Raw genomic sequence first — 21749 nt, 5'->3', positions numbered from 1 at the left:
CCTTTTTTCAGTTTATTTCTTTATGTATTTTAGAGAATCACATATTCTCCTATCTAAATTAGTTTATAGCTACATGCTTAAGGGAAAGAGAGTTGACCCTCCATCTTCCAGGTCCCCTTGGTAAGGAAAACCCAGGCTGCACGTGTCTCTTCTGACACATTGACTTCCCATGAAGCTTCTGGGGAAGGTTAAGCACTTTCAAAGTTGCTGTGCAGAGGCTGGAGGGACGGCTCAGTGCTTCAGAAAGAGCTGCTGCTCTTCCACAGGACCTGGGTTCAGTTCCCAGTACATGGCCGCCCACAACCGGCTTCTAAGTCCAGTTCAGGAAATCTAATCCCCTCTTCTGGCCTCCATTGGCACTGCATGCACTTAGTACACCAACATACATGGAGCCAAAACACCCCAACACATAAAATATATGTAAGTAAATTTCAAAAAAGTAAAGTTGGTGTGCAAATTTTGTTTGATCTATAATGCTTTGTCTTTTAAAAACGTGTTGCAGGCATATCTAGCTCTTTTTTTGTTGTTTGCTATTTTACATCATACTATAATTACACATACATACACACACACGCGCACGTGCGCCAGAAATGTGTAATAGCCAAATATATTATTCTTGTCTTGGCAAAGAATGCTGAATTAGCCCTCTGTGCTCCACAGTGCCCTGTTTCTCTTGGTCATTGGAACAGCCTATTTGGAAGCTCAAGGAATTTGGGAGCCATTTCGGAGGCGACTATCCTTTGAAGCTTCCAACCCGCCCTTTGATGTGGGAAGGCCATTTGATCTCAGGAGAATCGCTGGTATTTCATCTGAAGGAAAGTATGTTCACACACTGAAAATCCACTTTCTAGTACACATAGCCTTGGCTGATGTAATTACAAGAAATAGAAATGTATCTTCACTCGGAGTTAAAATAATTTTTTAATTCTAACTTTATATGTGGTGCTCAGTTATTGAGAACATACAGGATTTCTTATCAGTGGCAAAATCTGCTTATTGATTAGTTAGACCACTAACCTAATTTATAATTTCCAGAGGGAATGAACTGTAGAAAGTTGTGGCTCTTTCCCCTGCTATTTGTTCCTAGTTTCTCTTTGTGAAGGATATGCTGATGAATATTTTATTGGTATTAGACTGGAAGTTGCAGCTTACTGATTTTCAATTGATCCATTTTTCAGCTTGAACACACTTGGCTGCGAACACAGTCACGGTAGGGGTTTCTATAGCAGCTCGTCGTCCAGGACTGGCACAGGGAGTCACAGGCAGTGTGGCACCTCAGTTCACCCACACAGCAGCCACAGCAGCAAACATTCAGCTGACGTGGACAGTGTCAGAACCAAAAACAGCTCCAGTATGTCGAGCAGGACTAATGCACAAGCAGCCACCTCACCGTCTACAAGCAAAACAAGCCCCTAGGCTTAGAGGCGAAGCAGTAACCCAAGGTCACACAGCAAACAGAAAGTCCCAAAGGGACGAAAGCAGAGCCAGCACAGCAGCCAGCACATGGCCACAGCCCGCTGGAGCGCACTCACAGCCTCCACCGCAGTGCCTCCGCACCAGGAGCCGCCACCTGGAAGGCTCTCTCCTGCCCCCCTCACACACTCTTCTCACCCAGAGCGAGCCAGCAGCACGCGGCACAGTTCAGAGGACTCCGACATCACAAGTCTCATAGAAGCCATGGACAAAGACTTCGACCACCATGACTCCCCACCCCTAGATGTGTTTACAGAGCAACCTCCATCACCATTGTCAAAAAGCAAAGGTAATCTTCTCCCCCTTCAGAAGAACAAGTATATGTGGGAGAAGGCCTGATCAAGAGCAGTCAGGACCGTGGTCAGTACAGGTAACTATTGTAGCAAGGCTTCCGTAGCTCATAGCCATAGGTGAAGTGCCACAGGGCAAACAGAAACAACCAATTGCCATGAAAGATAGAGCTGTACTCTCCACTTGCTTCTCCAAATCAGAAGAAACCTGTTGGGTGGCATATCCTGTTGCCCCTTCGACAGCCTATGATAGCTGTGTCACGGCCATTGTCAAATTTATTTTGTAAATGGGGCTAAAACCAAAACCATCTGCCTTTTAACTTTTTACACATCTGTAATCCCTCCAGTACTGGTGAGGCAGAGGTGGAAAGGTTGTCACAGGCTTGAGGCCAGCAGGGCTACACACTGACAACTCTTCTGTAAATAGGAAAGGGGGTGCAAGAGAAGCAAACGAGAGAATGTGTGAAACCAAGAAGCTGGACCTACAGGACAGGGACAGCAGTGAAAACATCATGGCTTGTTGGCAAGAGAGTAAGGGATGTGCCAGATAATGTGGGATTAGTGGGTTAGGGAAAGAGCTTTTGCCTGGAGGAACCTTACAAACAGGAAACGTGTGCACAAGGCCAGTTTTGGGGTAATGAGACAAATGCCCAAGCATGGTCTAACGGTGAGGCCTGAGTGTGAGGTTTCAGAGTAAACATTGTGGGCATGAACAGGTTCTTGGGTGCAAGATGCTAAAGTATAACAGAAATAAAGCGTATTGACAGTGGCAAGGCCTCATACTAGAGTAATCCAGACCCATGGAATTTGGGAATTCAGAACTGTGGAAAGAAATGTGACGTGTAGACCATGTGATTCCCATGGCTACAATCAGGCTTTCATCAGTTCAGCTGAAGTAGTGCCACCAAAACTCATCAGTCATGGTACATTTCATTTTAAGCAAGTAAGGGTACAACAGGTTTTTTGGGGGGGTGAGGGGAGTAGGAGGCCACTAGATTTCACAGTTACAGAGGTAGGAGACTGAAGGAGAGAAAGATTTCTTTGTGTGGCATGTGACCCCCTCGTGGTGACTGGGTAAGTGCACGGTTTCAGCAGGGCCAGGCAGATGTCCTAGTTGCTTATAATCAAACACCATGACCCGCACAGAGCTTATGAAAGAAAAGCGTTCGTTTTTGGGGCTTCATGATTATCAAGGCAAGTAGCGTGGCACTGGAGCAGGGGGCCTGAGTGCTCACATCTTGAAGCAACAGCTACAAAGCCAAGGACATTGGCTAAGTGAGATTAATGTGGATTTGTGAAAAGCCCACTCCTAATCCTTCCCAAACAGTTCTACTAGTTGGTGGGCCAAGCATTCAAATATATGAGCCTATGGGGACATTTTTATTTAAATCACCACATTCCACTCCCTGGTCCCCATAGGTTTGAAACCATATCACAGTGTAAAATACATTTAATCCAACTTCAAAAGTCCCTATTCTAGTTGGTTGTTTTTTACTCTTTTGGGAACCTGCCACCCAGCTCCCAAATAAATCACACGAAGTCTTATTCTTTCTTATGAATGCTGGGCCTTAGCTTGGCTTGTTTCTAGCCATCTTTTCTTTTTTTAATTGATATTTATTGATCTCTACATTTTTCTCTGCTCCCCTCCCCACTTCAATCCTCCCCCAAGGTCCCTATGTTCCCAATTTACTCGGAAGATCTTGTCTTTTTCTACTTTCTACTTCCCATGCAGATTATATCTATATAAGTCTCTCTTAGTGTCTGCATTGTTGTCTAAATTCTCTGGGATTGTGGTTTGTAGGCATGTTTTCTTTGCTTTATGTTTAAAAACCACCTATGAGTGAGTTCATGTGATAATTGTCTTTCTGTGTCTGGGTTACCTCACTCAAAATAATGTCTTCTAGTTCCATCCATTTTCCTGCAAAATTCAAAATGTTATTTTTTTTCTGTTGTGTAGTACTCCATTGTGTAAATGTACCATATTTTTCTTATCCATTCTTGGATCGAGGGCCATTTAGGTAGTTTCCAGTTTCTGGCTATGACAAAGCTGCTATGAACATAGTTGAGCACATGTCCTTGTGGCACGATTGAGCATCCTTTGGATATATACCCAAAAGTGGTCTTATTGGGTCTTGAGGAAGGTTGTTTCCTAATTTTCTGAGAAATCACCACATTGATATCCAAAGGGGCTGTACCAGCTTGCATTCCCACCAGCAATGCAGAAGTGTTCCCTTTTCCCCACAACCTCTCCAGCATAAGTTGTCATCAGTGTTTTTGATCTTGGCCATTCTTACATTTCTCTGATGACTAAGGATGTTGAACATTTCCTTAAGCGTCTTTCAGCCATTTTAGATTCCTCTGTTGAGAGTTCTCTGTTTAGGTCTGTACTCCATTTTCTTTTTTATTGGATTATGTGATCTTTTGGAGTCCAGTTTCTTGAGTTCTTTGTATATTTTGGAGATCAGACTTCTGTCTGATGTGGGGTTAGTGAAGAGCTTTTCCCACTCTGTAGGCTGTCATTTTGTCTTGTTGACCGTGTCCTTTACTTTACAGAAGCTTTTCGGTTTCAGGAGGTTCCATATATTAATTGTTTCTCTCAGTGTCTGTGCTGCTGGGGTTCTATTTAGGAAGTGGTTTCCTGTGCCAATGCGTTCAAGTGTACTTCCCACTTTCTCTTTTATAAGGTTCAGTGTGGCTGGCTTTATGTTGAGGTCTCTTTGATCCATTTTAGCCAGCTTTTTTTAACTTAATTATCCCATCTATCTTTTGCCTCTGGGCTTTTACCTTTCTCTATTTCTTTTCTTTCATTCATACTTCATGTCTGGCTGTGTGGCTGGATGGCATCCTCCTCATCTCCTTTTCTCACTCTTCAGTCTCTCTTCCCAGATTTCTCCTATTTATTCTCTCAGTCTAGCAACCCCACCTTTCTCCTGCCTTGCTGTTGGTTGTTTAGCTCTTTATTAGACCAATCAGGTATTTTAGACAGGCAAAGTAAAACAGCTTCACAGAGTTAAACAAATGCAACATTAAAAAAATGCACCACATCTTTGCATCATTAAACAAATATTCCACAGGATAAATACATGTAACACATCTTAAAATTATATTCTACAATACCCCCTACTCTTTCAGTTTCAACACAATTCAAAAATCCAAAGTCATCTTATAGGGCTTAAAACAGTCTCTTCACTGTGACCCCCATAAAATAAAAAAGCAAATCAAGCAAATCACATACTTCCAACATATAATGGCATATAATATATATTACCATTCCAAAAAGGAGGAAAGGGAGCATAGTGAGGAAATACTAGACCAAAGCAAGACTGAAAACCAGCTGAGCAAGCTTTGTAGCACCGCTCAATGTCAAAGCTTTGCTGAGGACAGCTCACTTCTCTCTTGTGGTTTGCTTCCACTCCCTGTGTGCAGCTCTCTCTGGCAGGTATCCTCCGCTGCCATCTCAGCATCTTGGGGTCCAGCACTGTCCAGGCCTCTTTACTCCTGTATCATCCGTGACGCTAAAGCCATGGTAGATGATGCCTGTTTGGGACCTGCCCCCTTCTTGAATTACATTTCCATGAACGTTGACCTGTTGATTTGGGGGACCAGAAAAGGTCTAAAGGACCTTTTCCTTTTCCTAAATCCCCAAAGACATCACTTCTTTTATTTCAAACTTATCTTTTTGAACATAGAACTTAGCTCCAACATTAAATTTACTGGTGCTCTTTTTTTTTTCCTCAAGTTAAACATTTTGGGGTTGGGGAGTGTGGGTATTTTGTTTTGTCTTGCCCTGTTTGCTCGTTTTCATTGTATATCTGCATAGAAGTAGTCACTAGTAACCATGAGAAAGAGTCAATATTAGGCTGTCTGGAAATCTCAACCAGCAAAATTAGTCCCAAATTCTTCAGTTCAGCCGCAAGGCAGATTCTTAAGGCAAGGGCAAAAGCAAACCACTTTCTGTGACAAAGGTTTAGCACCTCCAGATGATTGCACAGAGAGGTTCACCGTATAGTTTCACCCCTACATTCTGTCACCCCACACATTCCAGAAGTGCCCATTGATATTTTTCAAAGATCGGTCACTTTCTGGCAGATATTTTCAGGCCAATTGCTAGATCGGCCGAGTCTCTGCATATTCCCCAAAGTGTACCTGTAAAAGGAGTGTAGTCCAGTACATATCGGCTGTGACTCAAAGTCTACTTTTTAAAACAAACTCCTCACAAAACCAACCCCAATTTGGATAACTTTTCAGTCAAGAAAGGGAAAAGTAGAGAAAGAAGAATCTAGCTTCCCTCTCAAACAAAACTGTACAAGTCTGGCTTTGGGTCTGAAGTGTTTGGATCAAGCTTTGTTTTCACTGTCTTTCCATCCACAGGGAAAGGAAAATCCCTTCAACAGCGCAAGGCCAAGCCTCCAAAGAAGCAAGAAGAGAAGGAGAAGCGGACAAAGGGAAAGTCCCAGGAGGATGAGCTGAAGGACACCCTGGCTGATGATGACAGCTCCTCCACTACCACAGAGACCTCCAACCCCGACACAGAACCGCTCCTCAGGGAGGTACGTGGGTGCTCAGTGTGGAGACCTCAGGCCACCGAGCTCATACAAACCAATGTCTCATGTCCCCTGTTGCTCCTACTAAACTCGTGTCCTCAGTGTTCTCAGGCAATGCCTACACCCTTCCCCCCGCAGAAACCATCCTAGCTCTGGGGTCTGATGGAGAGCCTTCCAAAATATTACTAAGAAACTCAGACACTGCTGAAAAGTTGGAGAGCAGCCAGGATAGCAGTCACACTATTGCATGATCTGTCCCTGGCTTTACCATCAGAGGGGAAGAACTGAACCCATTCAGTTGTAGTCTTGCTGGAAACAGGGTTTCAGTAACAGCTCACCGCCCAGGTAGGGGCAGCAGTGACTCCCAGAGGGAGTAGGGCCCAGATACTATTAGTGGTCACCTGGAACCAGAGCCCAGTCCAGGGCACATCAGCACATGGGGAGCATGTCCCATCCTTTGAGTCCGCAGCTGATGGGTGAGTTAACGTTCAAAATTATACTGCTGGACAACTAGCATGTCACAGCTGTGCACAGTCGAGCAGTGTGAGTTGTAAAGGCTGTGCAGAAAGACAGGCTCTGACCGTACTTTGGCATTTTCCATTTTCAGTGAGTGTATTCAGATTTAAGATGGTCTGTGCAGTACTTAATGCCTAGGGACCAGAATCTGACTTCTGGTTTCCATCTGCTGGCCCATCTGTGTCCACTGGGTGGTTTTACACCAGGCACACAAGTAAACATGTCACATAGGTCCCTCCTGTCCCCTCTGCATTTCCTTGCAGTTGGCTTAGTGCTCTGTCTACTTTCATATAATTTATAATTTGTACTGGCCATTAAACTTGGTTCCTGTGTTAGCATATACTCAGAGAAACTGGGGTACCTTCCACTAGCCTTGAGTGGAGCCTCCCAGCAAGTTGTCCGTATTTGGAGAGCATTTTCATCCCAGGACTTTGCCTGCCTACCTTCCAGCCTCCTTCCCATCACCCTCAATGTCTCTCTCTGGCTAACTCGGCTTACCATCAATTCTCTCTGTATACCACTAGCATCATTCCCACCTCGCTTGTTCGTGCCTTCTGTTCCCATCCTCTATATCTTCTGCTTCCTCACTGACAAGACTCAGAGCTCACCCTTCCAAGTCCCAGCTGGCTAGTCTTCCCTTAGATGGACTTTATTCCTACTGCCCAGCACTCTTGTGCAGAAGCCACAGGACTGTATTTCTTAATGACTGGTCTCAAGTGTGCAGATTGTCCCATATCATGGCATCCCTGTTCTACCTATTCTTGACCAAATGTGTATTGAACACCTAAGTGCCAGGCACTTGGGTAGCAATGCTGGACAGAAGGCCTTGCCCTTTCTTAATGAGCTCTTGGGTGGAGAGCGGTGTCTCCGCTCTCAAAGGATGTGCACAACCTTCAAGAGAACTTTTGCTCTATGCCCTACAACCAACCACAGATTCAGAAAGTACTTGAATGATCCTAAATAATCCCTGAAGGCATAGGATAGGTAGAAGGGTGACCTGATTAATTTACTGTCAACAGCTAAGTAAACTGACCTGCTGAGTTTAGTCTGCATGTTAACCACACTGAGGCTGGATTGATGATGGTGGGTTACGCTTCTCCCATGCTTGGCCCCTACACCCATGGCTGACCACTTTGCCATCAGCCCGGGTGCCCTGGGTCAGCGATGAAGCAGGTTGTTTTGTACACTGCCCACAATGTGTATAGCGCCCCAGGCCGTATCAGCAGTCTTTGAGTGGATTCACAGCCTGGTCAGGAGACAGCTCCTCTGGGTTCATCTGTGAACATATCCACATTACTTCAGAAATGCTCATTGCATGTTTTCCACTCTGGCCAAGGGCCAGAAGCAGCAATGGTGGTCAGTTTTGTAGCATGGGCTTTACCATACAGCTTAGATTGCCTGCCCAGGCAAGGCTGCTCAGTCAAGCTGGGCATAACAAATCCTCCATGTTCTGCCATGACCTGGGGACATTTTCACAGCTCCGGCAACACTGTTGCCATGTGTGTCTCCCTCCCTCTAGATTTGATTACCCAGCTGCCTGCACCAAGGTGATATAAGGTGATAAACCAGTAAATGAGCTGAGTAAGTGAATGGATATCCATGCTCCACCTCCTGGTGGAGAGGGTGAGGAGCTATGCATACACCACAGCACTGTGGCTAGCTGCAGTGGAACGACTAGGTGTGAGCATGCAAGGTGCCTCCCTGACGTTCTCCTGGTCTGAGCTTTGTGCTAGGGATAACACATGCTGCTGCGAGTGTTTGGCTTTGTAACGTAGTCTTTGCTAGATTTTTCTTATAAGTAGAGACAAAGTTTTACTCCCTACTAATTGATGCTGCCACTGCCCACCTCTTGTTGGGACATGCATATAAAACTAAATGACCTTTATAATTCAGAGTCATCAGAATATAATTACATTAGGTTAAAACCAGCTGGCAAATTGACAGCTGTAACAGATTTCAAGAAAGGAGATTAGGGGGACAGGCATGGTGGTATACAGCTTTAACCCCAGCACTCAGGAAGCCCCGGGAACACTGAGCTCAAGGCCTGATCTACATAGGAAGTTCCAGGCCACCAAGGAGCTACAGTGAGGCCCTCTCTGAAAGAGAGGGGATTGTTATTTCTACATATTTGACATATATAGTTGTTTCCTTAGGTTTTATCTTCGTCTCAAATAAAAAACATTTTCAGTCATTTTATTAATCTTTCTGAGCAACTACATATGCATCTTTTACAGGATACAGAAAAGCAAAAGGGAAAACAAGCCATGGCAGAAAAACACGAAAGCGAAGTGTCTCAAGTGAAGCAAAAAAGCAAAAAGCTTTTAAATGTTAAGAAAGAAATCCCAACAGATGTGAAAGGCAGGTGAGTGCCATTTCCTAAGTGGTTTAGGCCGCAAAAGCCAAGGGCTGTGTCATGCTCCTCTTGGGTTCTGATGTGCTGGTTAGGGACCTCCACCTGCTCCTGGCGCCAGATATGTAGAGGGCAGGGTTAGCAATCTGTTGTGAGAGTTTGGGTTAATTTATTCCCAGGCTGAGAGCCTACTGGCTCTCAGTTGTGCAGAAGGGACGAACGGTGGTTCAGCCACAGCAAGAGTCTAACTTTTCTCAAGAGCAGCTTGGAGCCTGCTACATCAGTAACCTAGGGCCGCAGTTGGGATCTAGAATTCTGTGCTCTAGACCTTGGAAGGGCTTATTCTTACCTAAAACATGTTCAGGGAGGTGTCAGCTGTAGGGATGAGACACTCAAACGTGGAAGAATTCCAGTACCCACAGGGCAGGCCTTTTAGGGAGGCTTCCTCTAGACTGTTCGCCAAGAAAATGAATGTGTGAGCTGCTGGGTTTGTTGACTAAGATTTATTCCTATTTTCATTGAACAGGGATAGTCTTTCTGATAAACTAATTTCAGTGTTAGCACCATGGCAGCTGACGGAGAAGTGATGTGGGAAGGAGGAGGTTCAGGAGGGAAGGGCAAAGACTTGTCTTGCTACTGTTAGCCTGAGCCTTATTTATGAGGGAGGCTTCAGATATTACCCTAGAGCTGCTGTTGTCAAGATGGCTGCCACCATCCCGATGCATGAGCCACATGACTGCTGTTGTCTTTTTTTTTTTTTCCCACTAAATAAGTGGACTGTTATCAGGTCCAATCCTAAACTGTCTAGATCTGAACCACCTTTCTCTTTCACCCTTGTAGATGGAATCACTTCAAGTCAGTTGGCTGTTGTCCATTTTACTTAAAAGCCTTAATTTTTTTTTTTTCTGGAAACCATCTGGCTTAATTTAGGAATTTTGAATTAGCAAAAAATAAAATAGTTTGACACCCCTTTCTCTTAAAAGCCAATTAATTTTACAGTGGCAGAGTTAAGTTTGTAAAACAGACACCTCCACAGTTCTAGATGACTTACCCAAATATAACCTACCCAGCCTCCACCAGGGGCTGGGTGCCTGTGTCTTCAGAGTCTTCTGCCATTTTTAGAATGTGGAATTTTAAAATAAGTATGCCAGCCAGGAGTGGAAAAGGGCAGAAGGAAACTTGTGTAGCACTGTGGTATTTGTAGTCTTGCCCGTAAATGGTGGTTTTGGTGTTTTGTTTGTTTCAGTTTGTTATACTACTTAAAATTTTATTTATCTGGGCTAACAGAGACCATCTGGTTTGTTGGTTTGGTTATCTCTTTAATTTCAGAAACACTTATGGAGCCTGGCCTGGTGCCATGTGCCTTTAATCTCAGCACTTGGGCGGCAGAGGCAGGCAGTTTTTATGCATTGAAACAGCCAGGGCAACATAGTGAGACCTTGCCTCAAAAAAACAGAAAGAAAAAAAGAAAATTTTGTGAAGTATGCAAAAACAGACATCCTTTGAACTCAGTCCCTTATAAATATAGCAAAACACGTTCCTATAAAATGTGTGTGCTCTGTGTGAAGTCATGCTTTGCCAGGTTGTAGGAGAGTCAAGTATTTGGGGGCCAACCAGATTTGGGGAGTTGGAACTATATGAACCTTTCAACTATATATGAATCAGCACAGTGGTTAATTTTTTTCCTAGAAATTGGCAGCATCCTAGAAATGAGAAATGGGGTGAGAGTGGACTCAAGATGAGGGGATATAAAGAATGTGAAGGCCAGAGAGGGCGGAGGTCACACACACAAGGGTTGGGGACAGAAAGCAATACTCAAGTAAATGTGAGAGGCCCAGCCCCAGAAATACCCGTGCAAAAGCTGAGTGTGCCTTGTGCATCTGTTACTTCTAGCTAGTCCAAGGGTGAAGAGCCTCAAAACTCAGGGGCTAGCTTGAGCTGCACAGCAGCTTCACAGCCAGCTTGAGTGACTCAGTAGGTCTCTGTCTCAAAGAAAATGCTGAGGCTGTAGCTCAGTGGTAGCGAGAGTAACTAACATGCACACAAAGCCCTAGATTTAGTGCCCAGCACTGGAAGAGAAGAAAATAAAATGTGCACAGGCTTTGCATATTTTGCCAAAAGCCAAGCTGTCAGTTTTTCTGCTATTAACAGCCCACACTGGTGATTCCGCCCCAGGAGCCACTGCCTAGGTGTGGCCAGATTCCCAAGTCCAAAGCCTGACCTTGGTGGGTGTCACGGAAACAGTTTTGTAAAGAACACCTTTGTCACCCACAGCTGGTACTGCTCCCGCTACCTTATTTGAGTTGCTGCCTAGTTCTGCAGTAACTGGAAGTTGGCTCCTGCTCTTGTCAGATTTCTGTTAGAAAATACATTCAGGAGCCCTATTGTAGCACAAGTCCTGGGAAGGCTCACCCAAAGCACAGCTGCCCTTGCTGACTCCATGCAGCAAGTTCATGCACACATTTCCCAAAGCAGGCATTCAAACCCTTCGTCTGTCTCCAAATATGTACCTCAGCATACTGTCTACATTCAAGACTTCAGAGGTTAGACCCTCAAGTACACGTGCGTGCACACACACCTCAGCATACTGTCTACACTCTCAAGACTGCAGAGGTTAGACCCTCAAGTACTCGTGCATGCACACACACACACCAGCAGTTCCAGAACGTTTAGAGCTAAAGTCCCAGGTGCAGAACTGGGCAGACGATGCTTCCGGAAAGCCTTTTAATAAGGCCTGCAGTTGAGCTGTGGCGTAATTATGCTCTTAATGACGCACAGCCTTGCTACAAACAGCAGGATAAATTTATGTCTGCCATCCTCATTTGTCTTTCAGTTCCTTCGAGCTACCATATACTCCCTCACTGGACAATAAACAGCGTCGAAATCTCCCAACCAAGATTCCTCTTCCAACTACACTAACAAGTGGAACCAAATCACGAAATCCACAGAAAACTAAAGGTATTGTCATGTCGATCACAGAGATGTTTTCATAACTGCCTAGTGGCTAGTAGTCCGTCTGTAGCTGCTAGTCATATAAAAAGCCAAGGCCAGGTTGAGGATTTATTGAAGCAGACTCACGAAAGAAAAACCTTCCCCCATTAACTTTCCTTTCTGAATTCTGTGCAGGTACAAGTAAGTTAGTGGATAACAGGCCAGTTGCCCTCTCAAAATTCCTCCCCAGCAGTCAAGAACTAGGAAACACCAGTAGCTCAGAGGGTGAAAAAGACTCTCCTCCTCCAGAGTGGGATGCTGTGCCAGTTCACAAGCCCAGCAGTTGTAAGTATGGGTTTAGAAGTCGCTGTGTTCCGTGTGCTCCAGATGCTGCAGGCTGGGATGTTGTTTCCAGAAGAGACCATTGTAGGTGGCCCACTGTAGTCAACAAGAGCTCAGAGTGCATCTGTCTGGCCAGTCACTCCCAGCTTCCCAACACAGGCTGTCTAGAGGTCTCTCGCTCTCCCCCTGACCTTGACTCAGATTTGGTAAGCTTGCTATACTAAAGTAGGGTGGAAGTCTTTACCCTTCCGGCCTGACATGGAGACTAAAGAACCAAGAAAAGGAGGTCTAAGAGAGTAGTTCTCAACCTGTGTGTTGCAACCTCTTGAGGGTTGAACAACCCTTTCGCAGGGGTAGCATATCAGATATTTACATTATGATTCATAATATTAGCAAAATTAGTTATGAAGTAGCAGCTAACATGATTTTATGGTTGGGGTCACTACAACATGAGAAACTGTATTAAAGGGCCACAGCACTAGGGAGGTTGAAAACCACTGCTAAGAGCAGGGCTGGGTGGGGGAAGATACTCGCCAAGCAGGCCGCTTTTACCTTTGCTCCCATGGAGTCTGCTGCCACAAGGTAGTGAGATGTACTCACAAGTCTGGTCATTTAGGAGGCCTGGAACTGGTGGTGCATCCCTGTTGGGAGAATGATTGCATCCTTAGAGGGCCCTGGAGCCCTTAGCTGGGCCTTTGACTTACATCAAGGAAACAGGATTGTGGTCTCCAGTATTCAATTTCAGAGTGATGTTCTGAGGCTAGTAGATGAAAGCTCTTTGACTTAACTGAACAGATCCATGGAACTGAGCACCAGAGAAGCGGGATTCCCCTTCTAGACACCGACCCTAGCCGGCAGCATCCACAGTGGGAGGGCAGTAGGCTCCAGCTCCAGAGACTTCAGGTGTGTGCCTCAGGAGGGAAGCAACGGGAGAAGTAGGATGGGCTCCGCAGCTTCTGCCAAGTCTTTCTCAGCCAGAGCTCCTTGGCCGACTGGAGGGAAACCTGATACCAAGGCCCGTGTCTGTGCCACCCTTTGTGCTTTTCTAGTTAGAGAATACCTTGACCTGGTGCCGGGCCTATAGCCTGTTCTCCCCCCGCGGCCTCATAGGACCCAGCTCTACCAAGGAATGTTGCTTTGTAGAGGCTGTGCTGCCTCTGAAAGGCGTGTCCGTTCGTTGCTGTAGTGGCCCTTTCTGACACGTTCCACTGTCTTCGCTCCCATTCTTCCTGCTCCTCCCTTTGATCTTTCTTAGATCGCCCACTAAGTCTGAGTGAGGACCAAAGTTATAACTAGGAACTGTATGCCATGTATCCACTTGGCAAGCCCTTAGCTGGAACTTTTGGTCCAGGGTTTCTATTGCTGTGAAGAAGGCACCATGACCATACGCAACTTGGAGGAAAGGGTTCATTTTGTTACACATTGCGCATCCACAGCGCCGTGTTCTTCAAAGGCTCCAGGTCCCGGCCAGGAACTGGACATGGGCGGGCAGAGTGCTGTGGAGAGGAGCACTGCTTATTTCCTCGCTCTGTCTGATTCTTACAGCACCAGGACCCACCTCGGGTAGGGCGGTTCTGTAACTGCATGAAATGATGTGAGTTTGGACTCCTCTCTTCTTCAGCTCCAGGCCTTATTCCAGACGCCTTTTCTGGCCTCTTGTTTCTTTCCATCTGCATTTGTCAAGTCCACCTCCGGTGCCTCTCCCTCCCCCCTCCCCTGGTCCACACACACAGCTTCCCCTGGACAGCCATCAGAGGGCGCTAGGCAGCTTGTCTGCACTGTCACAAAATACCCAAGAAACCTGGGCTCACAGTGGCAGAGCCACTGCCAGCTGACTGTCGCTTTTAGGTCTATAGCAAAGCTGCTCAGCTCTTGGCGGCTTGGAAGCAGAGAGAAGAGGGTACAGGGGAAATGTGCCCTTCAAGGTCACACCCCAATTTCCACTGACAGCCCTCACACTGAGCACTGCTGTGGACCAAGCCTCCAACACAGGAACCTTTGGACAGATTTCCTACTCAAGCCAAACCAGAGCATGGCCCGCTCCCAGTACTGATTTTTCACAGGGGAAGGTCAGAGAAGTACCACAAGTGAACAGAGAAGGGTCCTGCATTTGTACAGAAGTCACCCTTCAACAGCACTGTGTGGGACAAGCATACTGGAACTCCAAACAACTCAGGCAAGAAGTTCACCACACACACACACACACACACCACACACACACACACACACACACACACACACACACGGCGATAGCAGCAGAGCAGCTGCAGAGAGGTCGGCCACCTCTGTGGTTAAGAGTGAGGGCGGCAGGCAAGGGCTTGCATTCCCTGAAAGCCCAAGGACACACAGATTTGAATTTCCTCTTTCTCTTTGGAACCTTTAGATGGAATGCAGAGTCTTAACTTGAGCTGGGCAGTAGTGGCATACATGTTTAATCCCAGCACTCAGAAGGCATAGACAGATGGATCCTCTGATGAGTTCAAGACCAGCCTGGTCTACAGCATTCAAGGACAGGCTCCAAAGTTAGAAAAAACAAAAAGTTTAATTTTTTGTTCTTTATAGAAAGCAGCTGAATTTCACATTTTTAGAATATCATAAACAACTGATTTTGAAGAGTCCAGATTAAAATGCCACTTTAATGGGACCTTTTGTTTATTTCCAGCTACTGACAGTCTTTATAAACTGTCTCTGCAAACCCTCAATGCAGACATTTTCTTAAAACAACGCCAGACCTCACCAACACCGGCCTCACCATCTCCGCCCACCGCCCCCTGCCCATTCACATCCCGTGGCAGCTACAGCAGCATTGTCAACAGCTCCAGCAGGTAGGCCCGCTGCTCACACCTAACATCACCTGGTTGTCATTGAGACACTTGGCAGACACACACTTGATCTGTTGCAGCTGACAGACCGCATTTTTCAATCCTAAGATTCCTTTTCCTGGGGTCAGCTTTTCCTGTTTCAGGCACCGACCCCAGCAGCGATCTTACCTGTCAATGTACAAGTCTGTTAAGTGTTCTAGAATCGTGTTCTCATCCAAGAGCCAGGCAAGCATCACAGCAACTGATGACCTGAAGGACAGCAGTGAATTGAAGACCTCAGAGTGCTTGGCTTGGTAGCCAGAAGGGTCTGTCACTGTTGTAGAAGGTGCAGTGTAAGCCACGTGTGCTCAGGGGCCAACACTGTGCTGTACCATACAGGCTCACTTCCTGCTGCTTCCTTGTCATGTAATCATGTCCAAGGGAAGGAGGCTGAGAATGGACCCGTCCTGTCTGTCAGCGCCACCAGTTAGCTGATGTTCTGACAGGTTTCTTTGCTAGGTGGCCTCCTTCAGATTTTTTAAAATGTGAGCTCCACCTTTTCCAGGTCCCTAAATTGTGATACCCGCCTTGGTCTCTTTCCTAGCTTTCTCAGAAACCCCTCATATCTGTGTGATTAAGCTGTCTTGCCCAGGGCTTAGCTGTGCTCTGAGCCATCCTTGGCTATCATCCTGGGTCTGAAGCAGCAGAGCCCCACCCCACCCCAGGTGTCTGCTGCTCCTGCTCTCCCTTGCTGGAGGCCCTCCCAGTGAGGGAGCACTCTCTTTCCTTCTTGCTCAAGTGACACAAAAGCAAAGCAGCCCAGTGGGAGCAAAAGCAAGTTGACAAAGGCGGCCTCTCTCCCTGGCAAGAATGGCAACCCCACCTTCGCCGCAGTCACCGCAGGCTATGACAAGAGCCCAGGTGAGTGACCTCTCCATGGCCTGCGACACCTGAGCAGTGGCTTCGACAGGTGTGACGGGCGGGCTTTGTCCAGCTTTGCCTTGCACTGATGCAGAGTCCTTGTTGCAGGAGGGAATGGCTTTGCTAAAATTTCTTCAAACAAATCAGATTTTTCCAGCAGCCTTGGCATTTCACACATCCCCGTCGACAGCGATGGCTCAGACAGGTATGTGGCCCACTCTTCCTCCGTAGAGAAGTTGAGATTCCCTGGGTTAAGTGGGCATTTTTCCTACGTATGCGGGACCCACTCTGTAGGGCTCCCTTTGTCTTTGCTTCCATGTCTGAGTCTCCCCGCGGGAAGCTGGGAGATGGGCCCGTTTCACTAACCGTCATCCATTTTGTGTGTTTTCCCTCATACCATCCAGCTCGGGTTTGTGGAGTCCTGTCAGCAGTCCAAGCAGCCCCGACCTCACTCCCCTCAATTCATTCTCTGCCTTCGGAAATTCTTTTAACCTAACAGGTGGTAAGTATTTAACCCTAGAAGCCTATAGACGGAAGTGTCTATCTGACATGGTAACACTTTGTAGAGAAGTGGCAGCCATCAAGGCAGGGGACATCTTTTCCACTTGCATCAGCTCTCGGGTGCAGGTTGGACTTTGCTGTGGTTGAGGGCTTCTGGGAACCCAGCATGCAACACAGCAGCCATGTGGAAGGGCCTCCCTGATACCCCTGCTCAGTGTGTAGCAGGACACGGTGCCAAAGTCAAGCTGTGCTCAGCACAGGCCTAAGAGCTCCTAAGAGGGACGCCTACATCTGCCAGGCCCAGTGTGAGTTTGCGTTAGCCACAAGAGCAGTGCTGGACAGTTGCATCTGGTGTCATCTAGTCATGAGCTAAATGTTCAGATCGTGTGCCCTGTGCCTGAGATGCTGAGAACACCCTAGAACACCACAGAATGTGGAGCTGACGAGGAGTGTAGGTGGCACTGAGCGACCTCTCACCCCAGTGGTTGCAGTGGACTTGACCCACTCTCTCGTGTCTCAGCAGTTTTCAGCAAACTCGGGCTGCCGAGATCTTGCAGTCAGTCATCCCAGAGAAGCTGGAATGAGTTCAACAGCGGCCCCTCCTACCTTTGGGACTCTCCAGCGACAGACCCCAGCCCTTCCTGGCCAGCCAGTTCCAGCTCACCAACCCACACAGCCACTGTGAGTACTCACGCTCCAGCCCTCCTCGTCTTTCCCAGCATTGCCATCATATGGACTGTGCTGTAGCCTCAAACAGCGAAGAGTGCTGTGAATAGGAAAGGCCGCATTTCAGGTTCCGCTGTGGTCTCGTGTTCTGTCCCACGGCCACTGTGCTCTTCACACGCATTAATCGGGACACCATGAGAAACTCAACAGCGTGATCAGGCCCTGGCTTCCCTCCTTCCAGATGTGTAGTGTTCAGCCTCTTTCCTCCTGGTGATCTAAGCCCAGGTGTGACTCCGCCACCTGAGGCTCAAGCAGCATGGCCCCACCCCTGCCATGGCAAGCTGGGGAGTCGAGTGTACTTTGTGAACCGCTTCTCTTTCAGCGTCTCTGTTTGTTTTTTTTTTTTTTTTTGCTTCTAAGCTAAATTTTCTGTAGAGATTATGCTCCCAAAAGGTTCTCTTGCCAAGAAAAATGAGTTCATCCTTCACAAAACCATGGCACAAAAAAAAAAAAAAAATATATATATATATATGATCTAGCTGCAGATTTGCCTCAGAAAACCCTAAACCACACATGAGTAGTAGGTGGGAAATGCATGAGCTTTATAGGTTTGCCTGCTAAAGAGCCCCAAACCTGCCTCCCCAGGTAATAATTCTGCATCATTTTCTACAGCACCTTAACCACTCTTAAAAGGCGGCCACCAGATTCTCTGCTCACAGCAGGTGCCATCAGGCTGCCCTGAAGCTTTGCAGCCTCTTCCCACACTACGTGTTTAGCCTTGCATCTTGATCAATGTCAGGACCCACATAGGTGTCTGTGCCCCAAGGACACCTATGAATGAAAAGCAGGCTGACCGTGCTGGGTCCACCTGCTGGGCTTCACCAGCCTTCATGAAATGTCATAACACCTGCTCACCTCCAGCTGTGGCTAAATATATGGAATATGCTTTAAAATAAATAAAAACAAGAGAAGTCTGGGCCACTCCATTCATGTATGATCCTAACCCTTCCCCTGCTGCTGGGCCAACCTCATGCTCACTGTTGCGTGTCTGTTTTGTTGCAGTCCATCCTTGGCAATGCCAGTGGCCTGTGGTCCACCACTCCGTTCAGCAGCTCAATCTGGTCCAGCAACCTCAGCAGTGCCCTTCCGTTCACCACTCCAGCAAACACGCTGTCCAGCATCGGCCTCATGGGCACGGAAAACTCCACCACTGCCCACGCTCCTTCCGCCTCTGCTCCAGCTGACGACTTGGGACAGACCTACAACCCCTGGCGGATATGGAGCCCCACAATCGGAAGAAGAAGCTCTGACCCTTGGTCTAATTCGCACTTCCCTCATGAAAATTAAATTAAGCAAAAAACAAAAGTGGGGGCCCCTCATCTAGATCATGATATGCCAGTTCCCAAGACATCGTCGAAGGCCCTCACTGCTGTCGCTTCCCTCCCCCCCTCCTCTTTGCAGGGCAGGCTCGTTCCACTCGCTCCTTTCAGATCTTTCTTGCAATTATGATACTCTGAGATTTGCTGTTGTGCTTGTAGACAGAAGTCTGGATTCAGCCACAAACTACAGCCTGTCCATCTGAAATCTTGACTCGCCCAGTTCCCCACCTGTCTCTTCCCTGCTTTCTTTATCTGTAAGAACACAAATTTGGCATTACAGTTAAGGGAGTAATTTGAGTTGATTGACAAGTCCTGGCATGTGACAATTTTACTAAATTACCAAGTTTGGTTTTTAATAATTTCACAATATTATGCGCCAAGATCTAATTTTAAAAATGTATGAGGACTTTGTGCTGAAAATACAGAGTATTTTTTTAAAGTAAGGCTATCTTGGTGTAAAAGCAGATTACGAAACGTAAGCCAGCGTAAGAGCAGTGGCTGAATGTAGATCATCCAGTGGAGACCGCACGTGTTTCTGTGCTGTGTGTACTTGAGGTGTGTACCATTTGTACACCTGAGCTTATTTTAAAGAGGAACTGAAATGCACATAGCCAAGTCTTGACATTACAAGATTGTGTATTTCTTAAATACAACTTTGTGTTGTACTTTGAAATAAATGATGCTTTTTTCAAAAGCCTCGAATTGTTTTGTTCAGTTTTCTTAATATGCAGTATGCATTTCACACCACGGAGGGTCATGGTGTCGTGGCATGGCACTCTGGAGTTGACAGGTTCAAGTGGTATCTGGTTTCTCACCGCTACAGGCCGCTGTGGTGCTAAAAATTTTCCTGGCGACCATGGAGGATCCCCGATAGAAAAATTACCCAGAAGCCTGTTTAGATCCATCCAGGGAGAGGCTTTGCCTCCCCACCTCTAGCCAAAACAGAACAGCTTATGAACAAAGTGGCCAAGACTCTTGACCATTCCTATGTGAGCCGCACCTGAAGCCTTGGGTTTCCCCTGTGCACTTGGCCTCTCCCAGCCGAGTGGTCAGCGGTCAGATCCGCTCCAGCTGCCCTTCTCCAAAGGGCCTCTAGCCAGCTGGGAGGCATTGTTGCCTGACCCAGGAGTTTGCTGCAGGCGGCTAAAGGGAACAAGGAAAGGAGCAGGGGCTGGGCACATAAAGTCCCCAGGACTTCCACAAGCCACGTAAGGCAGGTGTGGTGGCTGCCTGGAACCCCTGTGTGTGGGGGCAGAGACCCTGAACCCCCAGGACCAGCTGTACTAGCCAGTGGATGAGCTCCAGGTTCACTAAGAAACTTGCCTTAGCAAATCAAGTGGACTATGAAGATGCCTGACAAACCTCCTCATACACATGCACACACGTGTACTGTACATTCACACGCATACCACACATACACAGGTGCGTTCCACAAGAGAAGCAGGTAAAAGGGAGAAGTTGGTCACAGAAGGGGCCTGAGACCACCTGCAGGAATGCCCAGTGTTGGGCTTCTGTACTTGGGGGCAGTTGACTGGGGGTAAGGGAGAGAGGCAATTACAAGAAGTTATTTCCCCACCAAGATAGAAAACCTTCAGCACTCTAACCTGGCTGGGTGGAAGACAGCACCATGTCAGAATGCCAGCACATGCAGTCTGCAAACAGACCCCAGGACCAACTGAAGAAGACATTTGCAAGGTCAGGCAGTGGTGGCACACACCTTTAATCCCAGCACTGGGGAGGCAGAGACAGGAGGATCTCTGACTTCAAGGCCAGCCTGGTCTACAAGAGCTAGTTCCAGGACAGGCTCTAAAGCTACAAAGAAACCCTGTCTCGAAAAAACGAGAGCGAGAGAGAGAGAGAGAGAGAGAGAGAGAGATTTGCAGCATCTAGAAGGCACAAAAGGAAAGATTTGTACACACCTACCTAAGACATTTTTCTTTTTAACAAATCATTGAGCCTTTTCCAATGTTAAATCTCTCTCCAGAAAGAACCCTCTACCCAGGCAACAAATGGCAGTGCACCACAGCCTATCAATCTAATGTAGCTTCTTATATCCCTGGAGGTCCTTCCTGCTCCAGAGTGCTTTTCTTGTCTGTATTTCTGGGATTTCACAAACAGCTCTAGCTAGGTAACAGCTGCTGAGCAAATGTTCTGAGGCCATTTACACGGTGAAGAAATCAAGCAGCCTTCCATGGGCAATACTGTGCAGCTGAGCCATTCTATAGTGTGGTTTGAAATCTAGCCTTAGCTGGCTGGGCTCCTGTACGGCTAGAGCCGGCCAGCAGAGAGCTGGTGCCTGGCCTTGTAGTTAGCAGAGTGTTAGCAGGGTATCTTGTGTACTTGCAAAATGAGGGTGAATTTGAAGTGTACAATCTTTACACCAAGGAAAGGTCAAAGGTCTCCCTTCACACGAGCCGGAGGGCTGGAGGGATGGCTCAGCAAGAAGAATGCTCACTGATTTCAACCACATGTAACTTCGGCTCCAAGGATCCAACAACCTCTCGGCATCTGCAGCCATACACACATGTACATACAGGCATATAAACAGTAAATCTTAAAAAAAAATTTAACCACACAGCTCTACTTTGTTTGGGGTACAGTGGGGATCCTAACTTGCTGCTCTTAAGAATCCCTAAGGATTCTTAAGAATAAGGTTGCCAAAATATTCCTTTTTAAGGTCGCTTTTCACCCCATAAGATGATCTCTGGCCAACTTGAGGAATACCATACACTTGTAAGAAAGAAAAGCCAGGGAGCTCCAGTTGTTGCCCATGTTTCTCTTGGTATTTCCAGCAGTAGGTAACTGAACAAGGCAGGTAGGCAGATGTGCTCAGCATCCTCCTCTGAGCTGAAAGCTAACAGTCTAGTAAGAGGTGAAATACTAGTTCTGCCATTTGCCGTCCAGTTCCACAGCCAGGGGAGGAAGGTCTCCTGTGACAGGGACTCTCGGCATGGCTGCAGGCATTTCCACTCTTGGGCTTTGAGCCATTTCAAGATCTGTGCAGTGGCTGCTTTGGAAAAGGGTCTCTCCTCATG

The 21749-nt window shown here is 47.0% G+C and overlaps 1 protein-coding gene across 1 annotated transcript in view; it reads left to right on the top strand.

The window, feature by feature from the left end:
* The window catches only part of Tmem131 (transmembrane protein 131), a 156356-nt gene extending 136940 nt beyond the window's left edge, over positions 1 to 19416 (top strand). The window contains 12 exon segments of the mRNA XM_038342315.1: positions 661 to 819; positions 1179 to 1762; positions 6135 to 6313; positions 9058 to 9185; positions 12007 to 12131; positions 12300 to 12449; positions 15109 to 15271; positions 16047 to 16168; positions 16277 to 16373; positions 16573 to 16670; positions 17190 to 17350; positions 18398 to 19416. Coding sequence (XP_038198243.1) covers positions 661 to 819; positions 1179 to 1762; positions 6135 to 6313; positions 9058 to 9185; positions 12007 to 12131; positions 12300 to 12449; positions 15109 to 15271; positions 16047 to 16168; positions 16277 to 16373; positions 16573 to 16670; positions 17190 to 17350; positions 18398 to 18682 — 2251 coding nt within the window. The 3' untranslated portion in view covers positions 18683 to 19416.
* The last annotated feature ends 2333 nt before the right edge of the window (positions 19417 to 21749 follow it).

The sequence above is a fragment of the Arvicola amphibius genome, chromosome 9 (genome assembly GCF_903992535.2).
Source record: "Arvicola amphibius chromosome 9, mArvAmp1.2, whole genome shotgun sequence".
Classification (NCBI taxonomy): Eukaryota; Metazoa; Chordata; class Mammalia; order Rodentia; family Cricetidae; genus Arvicola; species Arvicola amphibius.
This window is presented reverse-complemented; position numbering and strand designations above follow the sequence as displayed.